Here is an 18,645-nt window from a genome sequence, read left to right as displayed (position 1 = left end):
CCCGCCTCGGCCTCCCAAAGTGCTGGGATTACAGGGTTGAGCCACCGCGCCTGGCCTGTTTTTTCTAAATATATAGAAACTTAGATATAGGATTGGTTGGTTGTTTGGAAAAGCTTGAGGGTGTTGTTTTTTAAAAATACAATTGCATTAAACATAGTGTTCTGCTACTTTGTTTCTTTCTCATATAGTAGCATATTCTAGATACTATTCCAAACACACATTTTTGTTGAGGGGGAAGAATATGAAAGCACTTGAGGAAGAGTAGCGCTGCTTCTGGGGAGGAGGAGAGGGGAGAAAAGGCGGAAAGCACTGCCCGTCTCGTGGGGACTGCTGCTGGCCGCCCTTCTGAAGGTGGGATGTGGCCAGAGTACACTTCTCCTCCCTCTCCAGGGGTTCTGCATTAACCACTGTGAGGGAGGCTGTACACGTTTTCAGTTTCCACTTTCATAGTAGCAGATCTGTAGCCTATCCTGTTGCTGTAAACATCCAGTCATCACAGGGCAGTTTGTTTTGCACTTCTGTTAATTAGGCAATTTTAAGAATGAAAGGGTGTTGCTTCCTAATACCAACATTTTCAGGTTTGGTAATAGGGATTTGGGGCAGAAATAATCTTAAATATTAAAAGTAAAATATTGGCCAGGTGCAGTGGCTTATGCCTGTAATCCCAGCACTTTGGGAAGCTGAGGCAGGTGGATCATGAGGTCAGGCGATCAAGACCACCCTGGCTAACACAATGAAACCCCGTCTCTACTAAAAAAATAGAAAAAAATTATCCGGGTGTGATGGCGGACGCCTGTAGTCCCAGCTACTCAGGAGGCTGAGGCAGGAGAATGGTGTGAACCTGGGAGGCGGAGCTTGCAATGAGCCAAGATTGTGCCCCTGTACTCCAGCCTGGGCAACAGAGTGAGACTCTGTCTCAAAAAAAATAAATAAAATAAATAAATAAATACAAAATAAAATAAAATACAGTATTTTTCTTGCTTTTGGCTCTCTGAATTATTCTGTGTAGAATTTCGGGTTTGGGGTTCCATTCTGCAAGTACAAGGTGGGATTGGGGCCGAGGAGTGTTGATGTCTCCCATGAACAGGGGAGCAGCTGCTAGACAGCCATGTCCTGTGTCCTCTGCCTGGTTCCCGGTTCCTTAGGGGCCCTGGCTGCTATCCCAGCTCATTTGGAGGAGGGAACTCAACCTGACCTTGATGACAGCAGTGTGATTTCCTGGGCCTGGTTACCTCCCTTAAGTCACACGGGCTGCTAATGAGCACCAGGTCATGCACGGGCTCAGTCCCTTGTTAACAGAGCTGAGGACAAAGTCCTTCTCATTTTTGCCACAGACTTCTGCAGAGCCTGGGCTAGGTTTCCCATCTTAGAGTAGGGAAAAAGTCATTCATGTTTTACAAGGGAAATTTGAAGTTCAGTATTTGTAGGTAAGCACCTTGAAATGTTTCTCTGGAAAGCACTGTAGAAATGCATTATCTCTAATGGCTCTGAACAAGAGTTGTATAGGAACTGTCAGTGCTGATGGATATATTTTCTTTCTGACCCTTCTTTTTAGAACCCACACAGCGGTTAAAATAGCTCCAAGATACAGTGCACCTGTAATCCACGTCCTGGATGCGTCCAAGAGTGTCGTGGTGGTAAGTGGGTGACCTTACATTTTATTCCAGATGTGTTGGAAAGAGTGCATTACAAGTAAGGGTATAACTTAAGATCTATTCATTTTTATTCAGTTCTACTAAATAAAGGTCAAAGAGCAGCCTGAGGCTTATGGTGTGCCTCTGCAGTGACTGCCTTGCTGGAAGGAGGTCCAGGTGACCATGTCCTGTACTTTCAAAGACAGTTACAGAACTGAGCAGCAGACAGGTAGACGGCCTGGCACCAAGACACCTTTGACCTGGACACCAGCCAGACAAAGATTTCACCCACTCACAAACATGAATAGATGTTTACTTGACTGTCTAAAAGAATGCTGGATTTTTAAATGACCTTTTTCCAGATAGAAAAACAAACTTGAAAGTGTCCTCATTGACCCTACCCAAAGACAGAAAAACATCTTCTAGATATTTAAAACCCAGAACAGTGGTTTCTGCTTCTCAGTGAACATCATAAACAATTAGCCCACGTTCTGCTTTTCTTTTTCGGTGAAGCCTAATATTCTATCTTGTTACAGGTGTCATTGTTTTCACTGAATAATGGGCTATAACCGCTGGGGGGCACCTGAGAGACCTTGTGGTCCAGTGGTTTCCAAATCGATTTCAGCTGCAGAATATTTGTCTGTTAAGTGATGTCTTACCTGGAAATTCAATGTGGCAGAATTTCCAAGTAAGACATCACTTGCCATCACATCCCGCTCCTAGTGTTCATCAAAAGAGCACAGTTTGAGAACCACAGATCTAGTCTAGCCTTCACATTTTACAGGCGAGGAAGGTTACTGAGGTGGCCTGGTGATCTGCGAGACTTCCAGTGATGCCATGCGACCTGGACCAGGGTGACCACATTTCCTGAGCTATCTTCCAAGGAAATTATTTCAGATCTGTGAATTTATTTACATGAAAGTTATATAATAATCACTAACATTATTGAAAACACGTAGTGTGCCAGGTACTGAGCTAAGTGTTTTACATGGATTTTATTTAATCCTCAGGCTGACCTCATGAGGTGGATATTTTTATTGTCCCCATTTTAGAGATCAGGAGACAGAAGAATAAAGAGATTAGGAACTCTACTGAGACCACTCATCTGCCAAGTGGCAGGTGTGGGATTTGAATGCAGGTTATCTTACTCTATGTTAAATTAAACTTGTTTCCCATTAATACTTAACAATTAGCCTTTATTAAAAAGGATAAAAGTAACTCAGTCTGGGATCATAAAATTGCAATTTTTTATTTGCCATTGTTGTAGACAAATATGCAAATAAGCTATATTTCTGCAACTCCATTTTAAAACAATGTTTATTTCTTATTCTTGGATTGTGCTCCATAGGAGCTTATGTCAGGTCCATGGGCCTCTTTTTAACACTTGTCATCATTTTCAAACACTGAGTTTCCATTCAGAGGCAAGACTTTTGGATCCATTTAGTTGCACAGTGCCAACTTTTCCTCTACAGGCAGGGGAAAGAATCAGCCCTTTGATTCCATGTTTGGAGGATAAGCTCCTTCACCTTTTTTTTTTTTTTTTTTTTTTTGTGCGACGAAGTGTTGCTCTGTTGCCCAGGCTGGAGTGCAGTGGCGCGATCTTGGCTCACTGCAACCTACGCCTCCCAGATTCAAGCAATTCTTCTGTCTCAGCCTCGCAAGTTGCTGGGATTACAGGTGTGCGCCACCGCTCCCGGCTAATTTTTTTATATTTTTAGTAGAGACAGGGTTTCACCATGTTGGCCAGGCTGGTCTTGAACTCCTGACCTCTAGTGATCCTCCACTTTGGCCTCCCAAAGTGCTGGGATTACAGGCGTGAGCCACTGCGCCCAGCCTGCTTCACCATCTTGAAGAACTAGAGCAGTGGGGGCCTTGCTGAAAGCCAGGCGGGGAATGAGGAGTGGGTGTTTGTGCTCTTTACAGTTTGGTCCAGCCACGCAGCCAGCAGTGGTTAGCTCCTCCCATGTACAAAGAAACGACCACGTTTTGAAATTACTCAAACGTAAGTCAGATGATAAATCATGTGGGTAACTGCTAGTGACACTTCAGGAGCCAGTGGTATAATTTGTTTCAGTTGGTTATGGGCTCATTGGCCTAGGCTCTTTTGATCTAACTGAAATGAACATGGAACAGGATCACATTTTAGCAGCTGTCTCATGTATTTGGAAGATTCCAAAAAAGTGTAGCAAATACTTAATGGTTGGAGATTTAGACCTGAGGATTCCCCCTTGCTTTCTTTTTTCTTCTTTAATAAAAAACGAGGTGCAATATTTTGTTCTTTTTAAATTATAAAATATCTTTTCAATTTATTTGCTCTTATTGTGTGGCTGTTGCCATGAAATACAATTTTTAAAAATGAAGGAAAATATAAACTGCGATATGTCCCAGTGGTTGGCATGAAAACACATGATGGATTTGATTTTTTGGTGGAAGGATCATGTAGGTTAGCCCACATATTGACCATGAACTTGTTTCCATCAAGTAAGTCAGACCGGGCCAGAAGGGGCCTGCCACTGTGGCTCTGGGAGCAGTGGGCTCCATGGGGCTGTGCAAGGTGCCAGCAAACTGCAGTGGTATGTTCTGTCTACCCAGTAGCACCAGCATTAGGGGGTCGTAGATTTCTCCGGATGTCAGGGACATCTGGTTTTGCTCTCTCAGGGTGTATAATCTGGCAAAATGCAAGAGGGTTTTAAAACATTGGTTACATATACTTCAGGGAGTTCAGAGTAGACATTCCCTTCTTGTTTCATTGGGCTGTGCTGGGTTTCCTAAACGAGGACTCCATTGAGGTGAGTTTAATGTAAGGCTGGGAAATACTTTGTGGTGTGAACACTATTTGGGAATCTATTTTTGGCCTGCCACAATGGCCTTTTCTGATTGTATTCCTGAATGAGGTGATTTTGTTTTATACTAACTCATAGGTGATTAAATTGTTATTAGAGATACTTAGAAAACCCACGTAGAGTTACAGACTTCTAAAGCTGATAGGCACTTTAGCCATCATTCAGTCTAACTTCCTTAAGTTCAGATGAAGATGTTGAAATTTCTTACCGTTTTGTGTATTAGATAATCATGCTGGAGAATGCAGGGATGGGGTAGTGCTATGTTTATTTTTCAACTGATGTGATCAGTAGTTGCCATTTCTTCTTTCTATGTAATTTAATTTTGTGCTTTGATGGTAGCTCTTCTTCTATCAACTTGATAATCATAGTAACAAATGATATTTAGCCGATCCTGGTTTTACAATTTAATGAGTAGACTCACATTTTCTCAGATTATTGGTTTCCTTTCCAATTTTAGCAGAAAGTCACAGTGGACTATGAAGATTACCCTCGTTCCCTCAGCAAACATTTAGTGCGAATGCATCTCCAGACACTGGGCTAGGCACCAGGGCATGAAGGTGGTGAATGTGTGATTGCAGCTCTCATAGGGCTCTCTAGTAAGGGAAGTGGATATATAAATTTGATACTAAAAGGCTTTGGAAAGTGCAGTAGTAGATGAATGGAATATTTTTGAAACATTGGGTTGGGGGTTACTTAACCCAGAGGGTTCCCAAGATCGCCTTCAGGTTCCAAGTTTCACTAGAAGGACACAAAGAACCCAGAAACACTGCTATGACCATGGTTTATTATTGTGAAAGGATGTAGGTAAAATCAGGAAAGGCAAAAGCACATAGGATGGAATGCAGGACAGACCAGGTACAGACTTGCAGGAGTCGTCTCCCCATAGAGTGATCCGGATGGTGCTTATTGCTTCCACTAATGATGTGTGACAACATGTAAGGAGCCTTGCCAACCCAGAAGCTTACCTGAACCTTCATGTCCTGGGTTTTTGTTGGGGTTTGGTCACATAGGCCCAGAATGCCCGTGTGTGTAGCCTTAATTGCTCAGTCTTCAATCCCTGCAGAGGTCAAACATAAGCATGAGCTATGGTCCCCCACCATAAATCAGACTGTTAGCATAAATGATCTGACATGGCCCAGGGTGCCAGGCACGCAGTGACTCTCTTATCAGACAGGCTATCCCAAGGGTTTAGAGTTTGTCTCCCAGAAACCAGTCAAGGGCCAGGCCTTTCTTTGGCTTGTGCAGGGTTTGAACATCCCAAGGCCACTGAGTTTACCCTTTCCTGCATACCAGGCAGGAATTAGCACAGTTGGTGAAGGGAGAAGAAATGAAGTTAAGGAAGCCTTCCTGAAGGAGGTGTTATCAGAGTTGACCATTACTGCACCAGTTTTATCATCTTTTGCTCATCTGTGGTTATCTTACATTTTCAGTGTTCTCAGCTGTTAGATGAAAATCTAAAGGATGAATACTTTGAGGAAATCATGGAAGAATATGAAGATATTAGACAGGACCATTATGAGTCTCTCAAGGTAAGTGGTAGAAACAGATCTTCGCTTGTGTTTAATGTGACTAGTTTTTATCATCCTAGTTTTTAATGTGACTTCTTAAAATGGTTTTGAGGAGAATAAAAGGCTTGGCATCATTTTAGAGAATTTCTGTCTTCTAGTTCAAATCAGAGGTCTTCAGTGTCTGAGTTCCCAAATAATTTTTGGTTATATTAAAATGAATTTTATTTATTCAGCCAAACATTTATTGGGTACCCAGTAGGTGTTAGGGGCTGCTGTGCTAGATACCAGAGCTTCGGTAATGAATAAAACATGAGTTCGTACTCAGCAGGGAAACAGGCGCTGAAACAGTTTACTGAAATGACTCCCACAGATCCCCATTCTTGAGGAGCTAATGGAAGAAAATGGAGACATAAGACAGGACCAGTATAAGCCTCTTTGCCTGACTGCCCAACACTGACTATACAGAATGATGTTTCAAGAACTGTCCCTCTCTTGATAAGCTTCAGGGAGTCCATGGAGAACAGGCATAATTATGCTTTAGAAGTCACTGAAATATTTATTTCTGGTTATTTGCCTTATGGGCTTTGGTGGGAGCATTTTGGGAGTTGCTGGGCAAGTGAAATGAGATCAACAGCACGAAGAAAACATGCTGTTTTGCTTCTGAGGTGCTGGCTAGATGCAGTGGTTGGCTTTTTTCTCTCCTTAGGTTTGCCCACAGTGGACAGTTTCTTTAATTCTACCTTCTGGTCCTCAGGGTGGACCACGGAAGGCCAGTTAACAGCTGGCCTCAGGTGTTCTAAAAGTGCAGGTGGGACACCTCCCTAGTACCTCAGGTTCAGGCCGCAGAGCCAGGCTCATATTTACATATCAGTAGTTAATGGATGCTTATTGAATCTTTACTCTCTATTATTCTGGTGCCAATGTGAAACCGACTGGATAGAAAAGGAAGAGCTTTTTAGGGTAAGGATTCTCATGAACAAGAGCTTTTGCCTTTTTGCAAAGCTTACATACTGGCCGCCTTGGACGTGTTTTCATGGTAGCTGTAGAAAAGCTAACAGTCTCTAACTAATTTTTCTTTGTTTTTTAACAGGAGAGGAGATACTTACCCTTAAGTCAAGCCAGAAAAAGTGGTTTCCAAATGGATTGGCTGTCTGAACCTCACCCAGGTCTGTTTGCCTGTGGACTAGAGAAAGACTGGGTGTGGTAACTGACAATGTGCTGAGGAGATATATGCATTTACTTGGCTACAAAATCAAACCAGCAGCTAACAGCTCTCAACTGTGTCTAATGCTGATGAGTGACTGAAGAACGGAAAGAAAGAGAATAGGTGCCATTTATGGAGCAGGTGTTGTGTGCCAGACACCATCCTGAGATGGACTCATAGCAGCTCTCTGAGTCCTTCAGACGACTCCGTAATGGACATGGGAATTATCCACATTTTAATTTGAAGAAACTGAGTTTTGGGTGGAAACTTGAAAGGTTACTAGGAATCTGTCTCTGGTCTGTCTTCTAAAGCCATGCTCTTTCCTCTGTGCTGTGCTTGAGTTGGTCTCTGTCTCCTTGAAGGAAGTTCTGTGGAAACCTGCCTGGTGGTACTGTCACCCGAGGTGGCCTGGGTCTCTCACAGGCCCAAGGGCAGATGTGAAGTGCCTAAAATGGGAAACGCCTTTGCATTCACACATCTTTAAAACGCTGCAGCAAAGCAGGATCCTCTGTTTCTTGCTTTCTCTCTCGTCCTTTCTCTGAATTTTTCACTCTCTTTTTATTTCTTTTATTTGGTTTCTTCCTTTTTTCAATTTCTAGCCACCTTTCTTGCCTCATATAGGTGTTCACAAGGGAATAAAACATGTAAGATGTTTTGACAGGCGCAGAGAGGCGTGAGACACAAATGCAAAACCAAGACAGAGTGAGCAGGGGTTATATTAATTGAATCCATATTTCCAAGGTAATGCCTCAAATCAGCTTTCATTGCTCACGACATCTGTGTTCTACACATGCTTGGCAGAGTTGAGCGAATTAAATTGGAAATGTAGGTGTGCTTGGTTCTAATTTCATCCCTGCTGAGTTCAGCGTGGTTTGGTGGAAAGAATGCCATATTGGGAGCCGGGAGGCCGGGGTTCTCATCCCAATGTGGCTCTTGGCTCTGATTCACGGAGTGACCTTGAGCAGCTTGCTTTCACATTTGACAGTTTCTACCGTGTGAAAAAAGGAGTTACTTTTTGGAAATGTTGTAAGGGTAAAATACTCTCTGAAAACCTTTGAAAAACTATAAATTGCTATATATAGTTCAGGCTCCGATTATTTGCTCTGTATCTTTCCCTGTGAAATTGGAATAATAACACAAGGGCAAGTCTGTTTGGATCAAGTCAAACATCCAAAACATATTTTGCTGGAAATACGCTCCCAAGGCCATAGCACCTGGCAGCAGTTGGGATGCTTTTTTAGTGGCCGCTTTAACCTCTGGCATGGGGCTACTGCAGGGTCCGTCCTGCTGCCCGAGGGCCATGGGGCCTTGAGGCCTGGCCCTCTGAAATATATCTGAGGACAGCCTGTCTTAGGGTAGTTGCAGGAAGTTGATAGGAGATAAAAGAGGGTCTTCTTTTAAGGCCCTGATGGTAAAACCTCAAACATTTCTTAAACTCTGGAAGACAAGCTTGGTCAAGAGAGAGTCCATAGTGGCTCTGCGGCAGCACGTTCTCGCTGCCTTCCCAGGTGAGAGGACACTTGAATCAAGGGTCTCTCTGTAGATTCCTTTTAGTTTCTCTACTAAGGGGACCATAAAGACTTTATTGCCAACAAACCAACATAATAGGATATTTCCAAAGAAGGGAATGTCCTGTGTAGTAGAAGGATGATGAGGAACAAATCGGAAAAGGCTACTGTGAACAAGTATGAAAAGGTAGAGATTTCCAGACAGAATTAAGAAGTCAAATGAGAGAAAAATAGAAGCTTCTGTGTTCTCCCAGAGCCCCTGAGATTAGTAGAGTAGGAAGTTCTCCGATCCCTGGTTACAAATCAGAAAGTAGAGAGACAGGAAGGCTCAGATAATGGCAGTGGGGCCAACACCTTATATTCCAGCCTGATCCTGCCATGTCAGACCAGAGTCTGAGGTGCAGACCACACTATGGGCTGGAGGGCAGGTGGCAGTGCTGCTCTGCCTGCCCCAGAAAGCCCAGCAGCACCATCTGTCTCTGAAGTCTTCACCATTATTTAAGTTATGATATATTTCAGACTCACCAGGAGGTATGAAGAACAATATATTAACATCCATGTTTACCTACTAGCCAGCTTAAGACATAACCTACCATCTGATTTTTTAAAAATGAAACAATACAGAGTGAACAGAGGTTATATTAATTGAATCTATATTTCCAAGGTAATAAATCAGCTTTTCCTTGCTCATACATCTGTGCTACACACGTGCTTGGCAGAGTGGAGGATTATGTATTGAAGAATATGTATGGGAAGTCCCACATGTGTCCCTTCCTCCCCTGCAGAAAGCACAGCAGTCCTGAATTTGGGACTTCATTTGCCTATATTTTGACTGGGCATATGTATCAGTAGGCAATCTAGATAATTGTTTCCGGTTTTGAAACTTTACATAAGTGGCTTACTCTCCATGTCTTTCTGGAGTGTTCTTCACGTTCACCTTGTCTTCATTTGTATAAGTGAGGATTAACCCGTCTTGTCTTTCCTTCTTGGGTGGGGGGTGGGGATGCAAGGGTTGAGGGAACAGTTTCCAAGGGTGGTGTAGTCAGCTGCATGTGAAGAATAGTTTTATTTAAGACTCAGTGCAGAATTACTCCTTCTCCATGATAATTTAAAGTTCCCCTCTTTGTAAAACAACTCCTACGGGTGACAGGAGGGAGGCAGAGCGTGGGAGTTGGCAGAGCAGTGAGGAGCTGGCAGGGAGGCCTCCATCAGGCAGGGTGCCAGCATCAGCATTGACAACCATACTTCTCTCCTGTAGTGAAGCCCACATTTATTGGGACCCGGGTCTTTGAAGACTATGACCTGCAGAAGCTGGTGTACTACATTGACTGGAAGCCTTTCTTTGATGTCTGGCAGCTCCGGGGCAAGTACCCGAATCGAGGCTTCCCCAAGATATTTAACGACAAAACAGTAGGTTAGTGCAGTATGTCCTTCCTTTCTGCCTCTGATATTCAAGATGTAGGATTGTGACTTTGAAGACCGGAATCGGTGAGGAGCAGCGGATTTGGATTGTGCAGGTTACAGCTGCTTTCATATTGCTCACCTGCCCAACTTTTTAATGTTTTCAAACTGCTAGATTGGTCCTTATTGTATCAGCTAAATTTGGTATCTACTTTATTCTTTTAATACATGTTTATTAACGTCAGTTACTTGTTGGGCACTAGGGATAAATGGAAGACAACAAAATCCCTGCTGTCTAGCACCCGACTAGCTGGCACAGCCAATAGTAATGGGCCCTGCCTGGGCTCCTGTGGACACAAGAGGAGACAGAGCTCAGACTGGGTGGTCAGGGCAGGCTTCTTGGACGAGGTGGTGTTTGAACTGTTTTTGAGGATTCAGTGGGAGTTGCCGTGGCTGGGACTGTGGATGTGATATGGTGTTGAAGAAGAGGACATTCCAGGTAGAGGAGACAGTGTGAGAAGGCATAGGCACATGTGCCTGTTTGGGGAATTGCAAGGAGCCCATTGTGCTTGGAGCATTGGGGAGGGAATGGGAATTTGGGGTGTAAACTAGAGAAGTAGGTGAGGTGATAAATTACTACCCCCCATTTCTCACTTCTAGCCTCATCCCAGAATCCACCAACAGAGACACAGAATCCAAATGCAAAGCCATTCAAAGGATCAGGTAGTAGCCAGATCAGAGCAACAGGGAGGGGTAGGCTCACAGAAGCATGGGATTAGGGCTGAGAGGAGCCTAGAAACCAAATTATTGCCAAGTTTCCCATGGGGGGTGGGCCTGGGTGTAGGTGTTAGGATGCTGAGACTCAGGAGCTCTCAGGTAGCCAGGAACGTGATGGTGGGCAAGGGGCTTCTCAATGTGCTGCCTGCCCCTGAATCATCACAGGTGAGCTGTCCAGGGGCCGTAGGGCAGGCTTCTCACCATGGGCAGGATGGCCCAGTCTCACAGACAACAGAAACCGAGAGGGTGTCCTAGGAGCCTGGCTCGCACTGCAGGTCCGGGAGCAGGCCAGCCAGGTGGAGCACTGGAGGCACGTGTGAGGGTTTGGGCCATACTTCACCCCTTACCACTGACGTTCCCTGTTCATATACAATTCCACTGACTTCACAGTGACCTCTAGGGGACAAGGCCTGTGCCTTGTATGCACCGTGCCTTGTATTCCGTGGTGTCTGAGCCTGGATGCATACAGTAACAATTTACTGAGGCTGAATGCATATGGTAAGGATGTAGCTGTCCTTTTTTTAACACTTCATGGTACTGTTTAAGGCCCCAAATATAAGAATCCCTTCAGATGTTGTTATGTTCAAAATATCAATTGTTATGAATTATATTGTGGTTGGGATTAAAAGCACCACAGAATATGAGGCACGGGTCATGTCTCCCAGAGGTCACTGTGAAGTCAGTGGAGCTGTACATGCACGAGGAACGTCAGCGAGTGAGGAATCTGGCCTGCTTTTTCTCGTCCCCTCTGACAGAATGCTTTGGGGAGCCCCAGCTTTGGCTCTCTGCTTTTTGTCCAATGGAAAACTTCAGTGGCTTGAACTGGGAGAAGCAGACTGTGGGAGCTGCACTTAGCAGAAACTCCAAAACCCTGGCTGTTCCACTTTAAGCTGGGTCAATGGCAAACACCAGAAAGCATTTGAGGAAAATGGAGAAGCCTGAAGAGGGAAGGTGTCTGAGAAGGGGTAATGGCTTTTAAAAGAAGCATTGTTTGATGGTTACTTTTGGCATCTTTAAGTGGATTCTAATTATGTTTTTCTAATAGGTGAAGAGGCCAAAAAAGTCTATGATGATGCCCAAAATATGCTGAACACACTGATTAATCAAAAGAAACTCCAAGCCCGGGGTGTGGTTGGGTTCTGGCCAGCACAGAGTATCCAAGACGACATTCACCTGTACACAGAGAGTGCCGTGCCCCAGGCTGCAGAGCCCATAGCCACCTTCTATGGGTTAAGGCAACAGGTATGGGCGGTGTACTGACAGCCAGCACGCTGTTTTCACTTGTGAGTTTAAGCACTAAACAAAATAGCTTTGCATAAATGAGAGTCTGCTTCACCTCCTCCCAGATGACCAGTCACACGCCTAAGCCCAAGCCATCTGTGAGGACCGGGGAGTGAAGGCACCACCATGGGTGCCAGAGGCATGAGTGCCAGAGGCATGGGTGTCAGAGGCATGGGTGCCAGAGGCATGGGTGCCAGGGGCATGGGTGTCGGGGCATGGGTGCCAGAGGCATGGGTGTCAGAGGCAGGGCCACTCAGCAGGAGTGAGGCATTTCACGTCGTGTTCCATGGATGCACGAGGACCACTGCTACTGTCTCAGATGGTCACACATCAGGATCTCAGTCTTCTTAGCTTCTGAGGAAAGAGAACACTCACTTGTTCAAAAACATTGGTTAACATCTGTGCATATTATTAAAACAGACTGTCAGGTGGTTCCCCTTGAAAGGGGAAGATGAGTGGAAACAAGCATTTGCAGAATGTACAGCAGGTGCCAGGTGCGTAGTAAGATGCTTGATGGTCATCCTTTTAATTTCCATACAGCCGTGTTAGGCAGATTAAGTTTCTGTTTTACAGAGGAGAAGATGAAGGCTGCTAGAGATTGTGCTGAGTCCCCCAGTAGAGACGGGAGAGCCCAGCCTGTACACACCCCTAGGGGCTGTTCTTTGACTGTGCTGACCTCTTTTCTTTTGAGTGGTGAGAACAGACTCTTCCAGCAACTTCTCTCTCATCCCCGTCACCTTTGAAAAGGCAGATATCATATGCATGTCCCTTTAGCTGCTGTAAAAAAGAGTGTCTTAATCAAGAATTGGAGCCAGAATTCGCCAGTCATTAACATTTTTAATAATTTGCAGTAAATTATTATTTCTGTTTTACTGCCATTTTCAGTCATTCAAAAATAATAGTGTTGGCTGGACACAGTGGCTCACACCTGTAATCCCAGCACTTTGAGAGGCCGAGGTGGGAGCATTGCTTGAGTCCAGAAGTGTGAGACCAGCCCGGGCAAGACAGCAAGACCCTGCCTCTACAAAACAAATTTTAAAATGAGCCGTGCATTGGGGAGTGCGTGCCTGTACTCCTTCAGCCAGCTACTCGGGAGGATGAGGCGGGAGGATCACTTGAGTCCAGTGGTCATGCCACTGTACTCCAACCTGGGCAACAGAGCAAGACCCTGTCTCTAAAAAACAAGCAAACACAAAAGATAGTGGCGCATTTTAATCCCAACCAAAATATAATTCATAATCATAGAAATTTTGACCATAACAACAGCTGAAGGGATTCTTAAATTTGGGGCCTTAAACAGTACCATGAAGAGTTAAACAAAGACAGCTACGTCCTTACCATATGCACTCAGGCTCAGTAAATCCTTACTGTATGCACCCAGGCTCCGACACCACAGAATACAAGGTTTGGGGGTTCTAATGTTAAGTTCCAGCCCCCGCTTACGAGGGAATCTGTGGCTTTTCTTTTACAGACATAACTGTGTTCAGAAACCTCTGCTCCAGCCCAGTCTTTCATCTTTCAAGTCCTGTGTCCTCTGTGATCTCTTTTTACTTCCAGTACCATTCATGTCCAGGCAATCTGTGACATATTAGGGCATTTAATAGAATGAATTCTCAGAGTTCACCTTTTTAATAGCCTCTGGAGAGGGGAACTGGGCCAGGCACATACATTACCTACCCAGGTAGTGATTTCTCAGGAGGGGCTTTCCTCCAGTGCTCTCTGGAACATTCTGGCGGCAGTGCCTTATTACTCTGGGAGTCTGCTCTTCTGAGTAGGCTCTGATTGCTGTCTCTTCTAAGGTACCATGGGGCTCTGTGATCTGTCTCTCCTGTGGTGCAGGGAAGCGTTGGGTCCCCCTCTGGCCTTTGTTAGCAAAGAATAATTGATGGGCCAAGTGTGCATGGAAGACGGCTTCCCCATGCACAGCTGTCCCTAAGCTCTGTGACATTCCTGTGTGCCATTACCAAACACCTCCTCGCCTGCACTTAACAATTTCCTGCCCTGTGTCAGTGAAGCTGCACTTGCTTCCACCATGGGCAACGAGCTGTGAAGTGTCTGGTTGGCCACTCATTAATTGATCAGTCCTAAGCAGTTCCATATATGCAGGAGCATGGGTTGTGGTACCAGCCCCCTGGCCCTTGCACTGTCTGGCCTTGGGCCAGTTGATCAAGCTTCCTGTGCCCCTGATTTCTGGTCTGTAAAATGGAGCTGATGGTATCACTTATGTCACAAGGTGGCTGAAGGGGTTAAATAGTAATTCATATAAAGCGCCAAGAACAGGCATAGGGTAACCACTGAATGAGTATTAGTTATAAGCTGTTTACCTTCTCAGCAAATATTTATTGATTTTTAAAATATGTATAAGACCTTATTTGTTACCTTAGTTGCAGGGAAGAGTTGCTTATCAGCTGAGGGTGAAAAATGGGGGAGGATAGGCCCCAGGGCTGTGGAGAGAATCCAGAAGCAAATCCTGCTGAATTCTTGGTTTGGTGCCCGGCCGGCCCTAGTGTCCTCAGCCAGCTCCTGAATGACCCCCGACTCCACCCCACACGTCAGTCAGCACGTGGCCTGGGCATTGCTGACCCCAGCAGTGTGGTGTTTGAACTGCTTCAGTTGATGCAGAGTGGAGGCGCTTCTGTTTATTGGATCTCTTTCAAACATATTACTGGACTTAATTGAAAACACTTGGGGACAAACTTAAAAAAAAAAAAAAAAACCGTGACGTCAGCACAGTGCCTGAAGGCATTCGGTGAATGTTTTGTCCGTGCGGGAATGAGCGAATGAGCTACTGTCTTGACTGTTTATGTTACGTCATGTCATACATTTTTAAAAATCTCATTTCATTTGTTTATCTTACAAATATTTATTGAATACTATGTGTCAGACACCATTCCAAGTACTGGGGATATATTGTGTTGTGAAACTTGTTCTCATTTGAAGCTGCCTGATTGCTCCTCATGGTATGCTGGTGCCACGTTCTTGCTAATGGCGCCCCCGCACACTTCTTGGTTTTAAGGCCGAGAAGGACTCTGCCAGCACGGAGCCATACTACTGCCTTTCAGACTTCGTTGCTCCTCTGCATTCTGGCATCCGTGACTACCTGGGCCTGTTTGCCGTTGCCTGCTTTGGGGTGGAAGAGCTGAGCAAGGCCTATGAGGATGACGGTGACGACTACAGCAGCATCATGGTCAAGGCGCTGGGGGACCGGCTGGCAGAGGTAAGGCAGGGGCATAGTGCCAAGGGGCTGAGGACAGAGGCCAGGAAGGGTAGGGAGCCTGGGGTGGGTGCCTGAAAACTGATCGGCCCTTAGAACCAGTGTCTTTTTTTTTTTTTTTTTCTTGAGTTGGATGCTGCTGACTTTAACATTACACATATTTTAATATCATGTATCCCCAGATTGCTTGTGTATGTTATCTTTGGGGCAAAGAAAAACCTTGAATGGTGCCATAGTTGGCTGTTGCTCTTAGAACCTTTACTTCTGTCTTATCTCTGTTGTCTCTCTCTGCTTGTTGTGATGTGACATTTTCCTCAGTACCCTAAAAAATTAAAAACAAATTTTTATTTCAGAGCCCCTCATTGTAATGCTGGTGTCATCTATAGATTCTTCATCTTCCTATGCATGAAATGGGGGTAGCCTTGGCCCTGGGGAGAGCCTCTCCCTTCTCCTGCAGTGAACAGTGGAGGAACTAGCAGCTGTATGGTCCCAGCTGCTCTTTCTGGCCAGTGGAGCTTTGGATTAACCTTTAGGGAAATTGTTAAGTTTTAAGGTAGAAAATCCTCAGGTCATTAAGGATGGTCCTTCAGAGCTCAGGTTGAGGCCAAAATTGAGCTGCAGAGCAGCTAATGAAAGTACAAACCAATAGAGAATCCAGCCTGTTCCCTCTTGCCAAATTTCTCCTGGCTGTGGTCCAGATGAGGGAGGCTGTCCTCATGACTGTGATTCAGGGGGTGGAGGCTGCACTGATGCCGTGAGCCCCCACCACTGCCTAAGCATGCCTGGTGCCCTGGGTCCCAAGGCCTTTGCAGAAGAGCTCCATGAAAGGGTTCGCCGAGAACTGTGGGCCTACTGTGGCAGTGAGCAGCTGGACGTCGCAGACCTGCGCAGGCTGCGGTACGAGGGCATCCGCCCGGCTCCTGGCTACCCCAGCCAGCCCGACCACACCGAGAAGCTCACCATGTGGAGACTCGCGGACATCGAGCAGTCTACGGGTATGAGCCAGAAGGCCGTGGGTTCCTGTTGTCCTTCTTCAGTAGATAGAGTCTTATCAACATAATGGCACTAAGGGTTAAACATGTTTTTAAAATGGAAGGGCTTCTCATCACAGTGTCCCTTATGCTGTCCTTTTTCACTTGTAACTATTTATTCTGGCATTTTATTTCAGTATTACTGATTAGTATTCTTACATCATCAGTTTTAGAAATTTCAGTTTAAATTATTTCCTCTTGGCCTACAACAGATGGGAGTTTAGCTTACATATACCATCCCGTGCCTCTCCTGCCCCAGTTTCCTGTCACAGGCATGGTCATGTCTTTAATCCTTCCCTTAGAGACCGACCCTTTGTCCCTCAGTAACCTCACGTGCTTCACGCTCTTGTCCCATTGCTTATGGATAGTGTCCCTGGGCACTGGTCTTGCAGAGCGCCCAGCCTTCCCTTCAGCCCTCTCTTCTCTTTACTTTTACCCTGATACTAACATTTATACTCACCTGTAATCATAATTCTCTGTTATGTTTTGCCTGTGGATTGATTCTAATAGCTGAAAATGAGAAGCTGGCATGTGCCCTTCTGAGACAACGGCCCAGACACCGACACACGCCCTCAGCGTCCTGTGCCCAGAGCTGAATTGCTTGTGGTTCTGTGGCTGCACATTGTCACGTTGATGTGCTGGTTCTGTCATTACTGCAGAGTTGATGTAGTTGAGATGGCCCAGGCTAAGCTTACAGTTTTCAGCAGAATTAATAGAAAGCATGCCATCAAAGCTGATAAAGGCATCCAGATTTCAGTGAGAAACCATGAGCTGTGCTGCATCTGCTTCAGCAGGAACAACACTAACTCTAGGAGCCATGAGATCTGGGTTTGAGTCCTGTTTCTGCCATAAGCTAGCTGGGCAACCCTGACAAAGCACTCATCCTTCATGTTGCTCTATTTCCTTGTCCATAAAACGAGTGGCTTCGAATAGATATCCTTGAGGGTCTGTTTGAGCTCTCAGATCCCAAGGAAAACGGTCTCTTCTTTCTCACAATGTTGTGGGCTGCTTGTTCACTGGCGCTCTCAGTCATCCCTAGTACCAGTGGCCGCACAGAGCCCGTAGAGGGCTCTTCAGCTGGTGTTCTCATCTCCGAGGGTAGAGTTCCTGCCTGAGAAGGTCTATTCTTAGGAGCAAATCAGGGTGCCTGTAACTGATCTGGAATGGCCGGAGGTAGGAGTATAGAGTCGTTCCTAGGCCTGTCCCCCTGGGTTAGAGGAGATCTGCATGTCCTGGATTTGTTTCTTCACATGGCAGGAATTTGCTAGACTTGTCTGATCACAGCTTTCATGCTGTGTCATGTGTCTACCTAGAAGGCATGAGTTCACTTTGTTTCACTTGTTCCACAAGAGTTCATTGAGTGCCTGCCAGCTGCAGGCCCTGTGCTAGACACTGAGTCAATAAGCATTTTCCCCGTGTTGCTCTCTCTAGGCATTAGGTTAACAGAATCATTAGCAATGGCACCTGCTTCAGCAGTCTCAGGCCTCTACTTCTCCAATTTGAAGTCCAAATATTTTGCTGTGGGGAAGATTTCCAGGGATCAGGTAAGCTAGCTGTTTCCGTTATATGTGGCTTCCCTAGTTCAAATGAAATTCTAGAACCTCTTTCATTTTAAATGTGAATGAGAATAAAGTGAGGGAAAAGGATGAAGAAATTTACTCCAGTTAATGTCTTAATTTGATTTCAGCAGAATACTTCTATTGTAGCCCCCAATTCTACATGCAAACCACACACACACACACACACACACACACACACACAGAGCTTCTCAGCATCAGATGTTTACTACATGTTGTTTTTCTGCCCAGAGAATAAGGCAACTTGGTAAATAAATATCTATCTACATTTAACTCTGTAGATTGCTATTAAGACAAGAAATGGAAGGTACTTAATGTTTTTCGGCAAATCTTATGGAAACTTCTATTCCAAAAATCTTTCACATTGGTTTAATAAAATGCTTCTCATCTTTTGCAGGTTGAGGATTATGCATTGAGGAAGAACATGTCTGTGGCTGAGGTTGAGAAATGGCTTGGACCCATTTTGGGATACGATACAGACTAACTTTTTTTTTTTTTTTTTTTTTTTTTTTTTTTTTTTAGACATAGTTTTGTTCTCGTTGCCCAGGCTGGAGTGCAATGGCATAATCTTGAACAAAAATCCTGTGTGCATCTGGCTGACACTTCCCTGCTTCTGGTTTTCAAAGACTATTTAGTGGAACCTTGCAGAGGAGCAGGGTCTTCCTAC

At 45.0% G+C, this 18,645-nt stretch overlaps 1 protein-coding gene across 2 annotated transcripts in view; it reads left to right on the top strand.

Annotated features, from left to right (window-relative positions):
- MTR (5-methyltetrahydrofolate-homocysteine methyltransferase) overlaps nucleotides 1-18,618 on the top strand; it is a 103,011-nt gene extending 84,393 nt beyond the window's left edge. For both annotated transcript variants that reach the window (XM_011976376.1, XM_011976375.1), the window contains 9 exons: nucleotides 1,556-1,637; nucleotides 5,908-6,006; nucleotides 7,076-7,151; nucleotides 9,956-10,111; nucleotides 11,921-12,117; nucleotides 15,173-15,373; nucleotides 16,173-16,365; nucleotides 17,833-17,945; nucleotides 18,376-18,618. In XM_011976376.1, the coding sequence (XP_011831766.1) occupies nucleotides 1,556-1,637; nucleotides 5,908-6,006; nucleotides 7,076-7,151; nucleotides 9,956-10,111; nucleotides 11,921-12,117; nucleotides 15,173-15,373; nucleotides 16,173-16,365; nucleotides 17,833-17,945; nucleotides 18,376-18,462 (1,204 nt within the window). In that variant the 3' untranslated portion in view covers nucleotides 18,463-18,618. The remainder of the gene's footprint in view (nucleotides 1-1,555; nucleotides 1,638-5,907; nucleotides 6,007-7,075; nucleotides 7,152-9,955; nucleotides 10,112-11,920; nucleotides 12,118-15,172; nucleotides 15,374-16,172; nucleotides 16,366-17,832; nucleotides 17,946-18,375) is intronic.
- The last annotated feature ends 27 nt before the right edge of the window (nucleotides 18,619-18,645 follow it).

This window comes from Mandrillus leucophaeus, unplaced genomic scaffold (assembly GCF_000951045.1).
Source record: "Mandrillus leucophaeus isolate KB7577 unplaced genomic scaffold, Mleu.le_1.0 Scaffold165, whole genome shotgun sequence".
NCBI classification, from domain to species: domain Eukaryota; kingdom Metazoa; phylum Chordata; class Mammalia; order Primates; family Cercopithecidae; genus Mandrillus; species Mandrillus leucophaeus.
The sequence above is the reverse complement of the archived record's forward strand: the minus strand, read 5'-3'. Positions and strand labels throughout refer to the sequence as shown.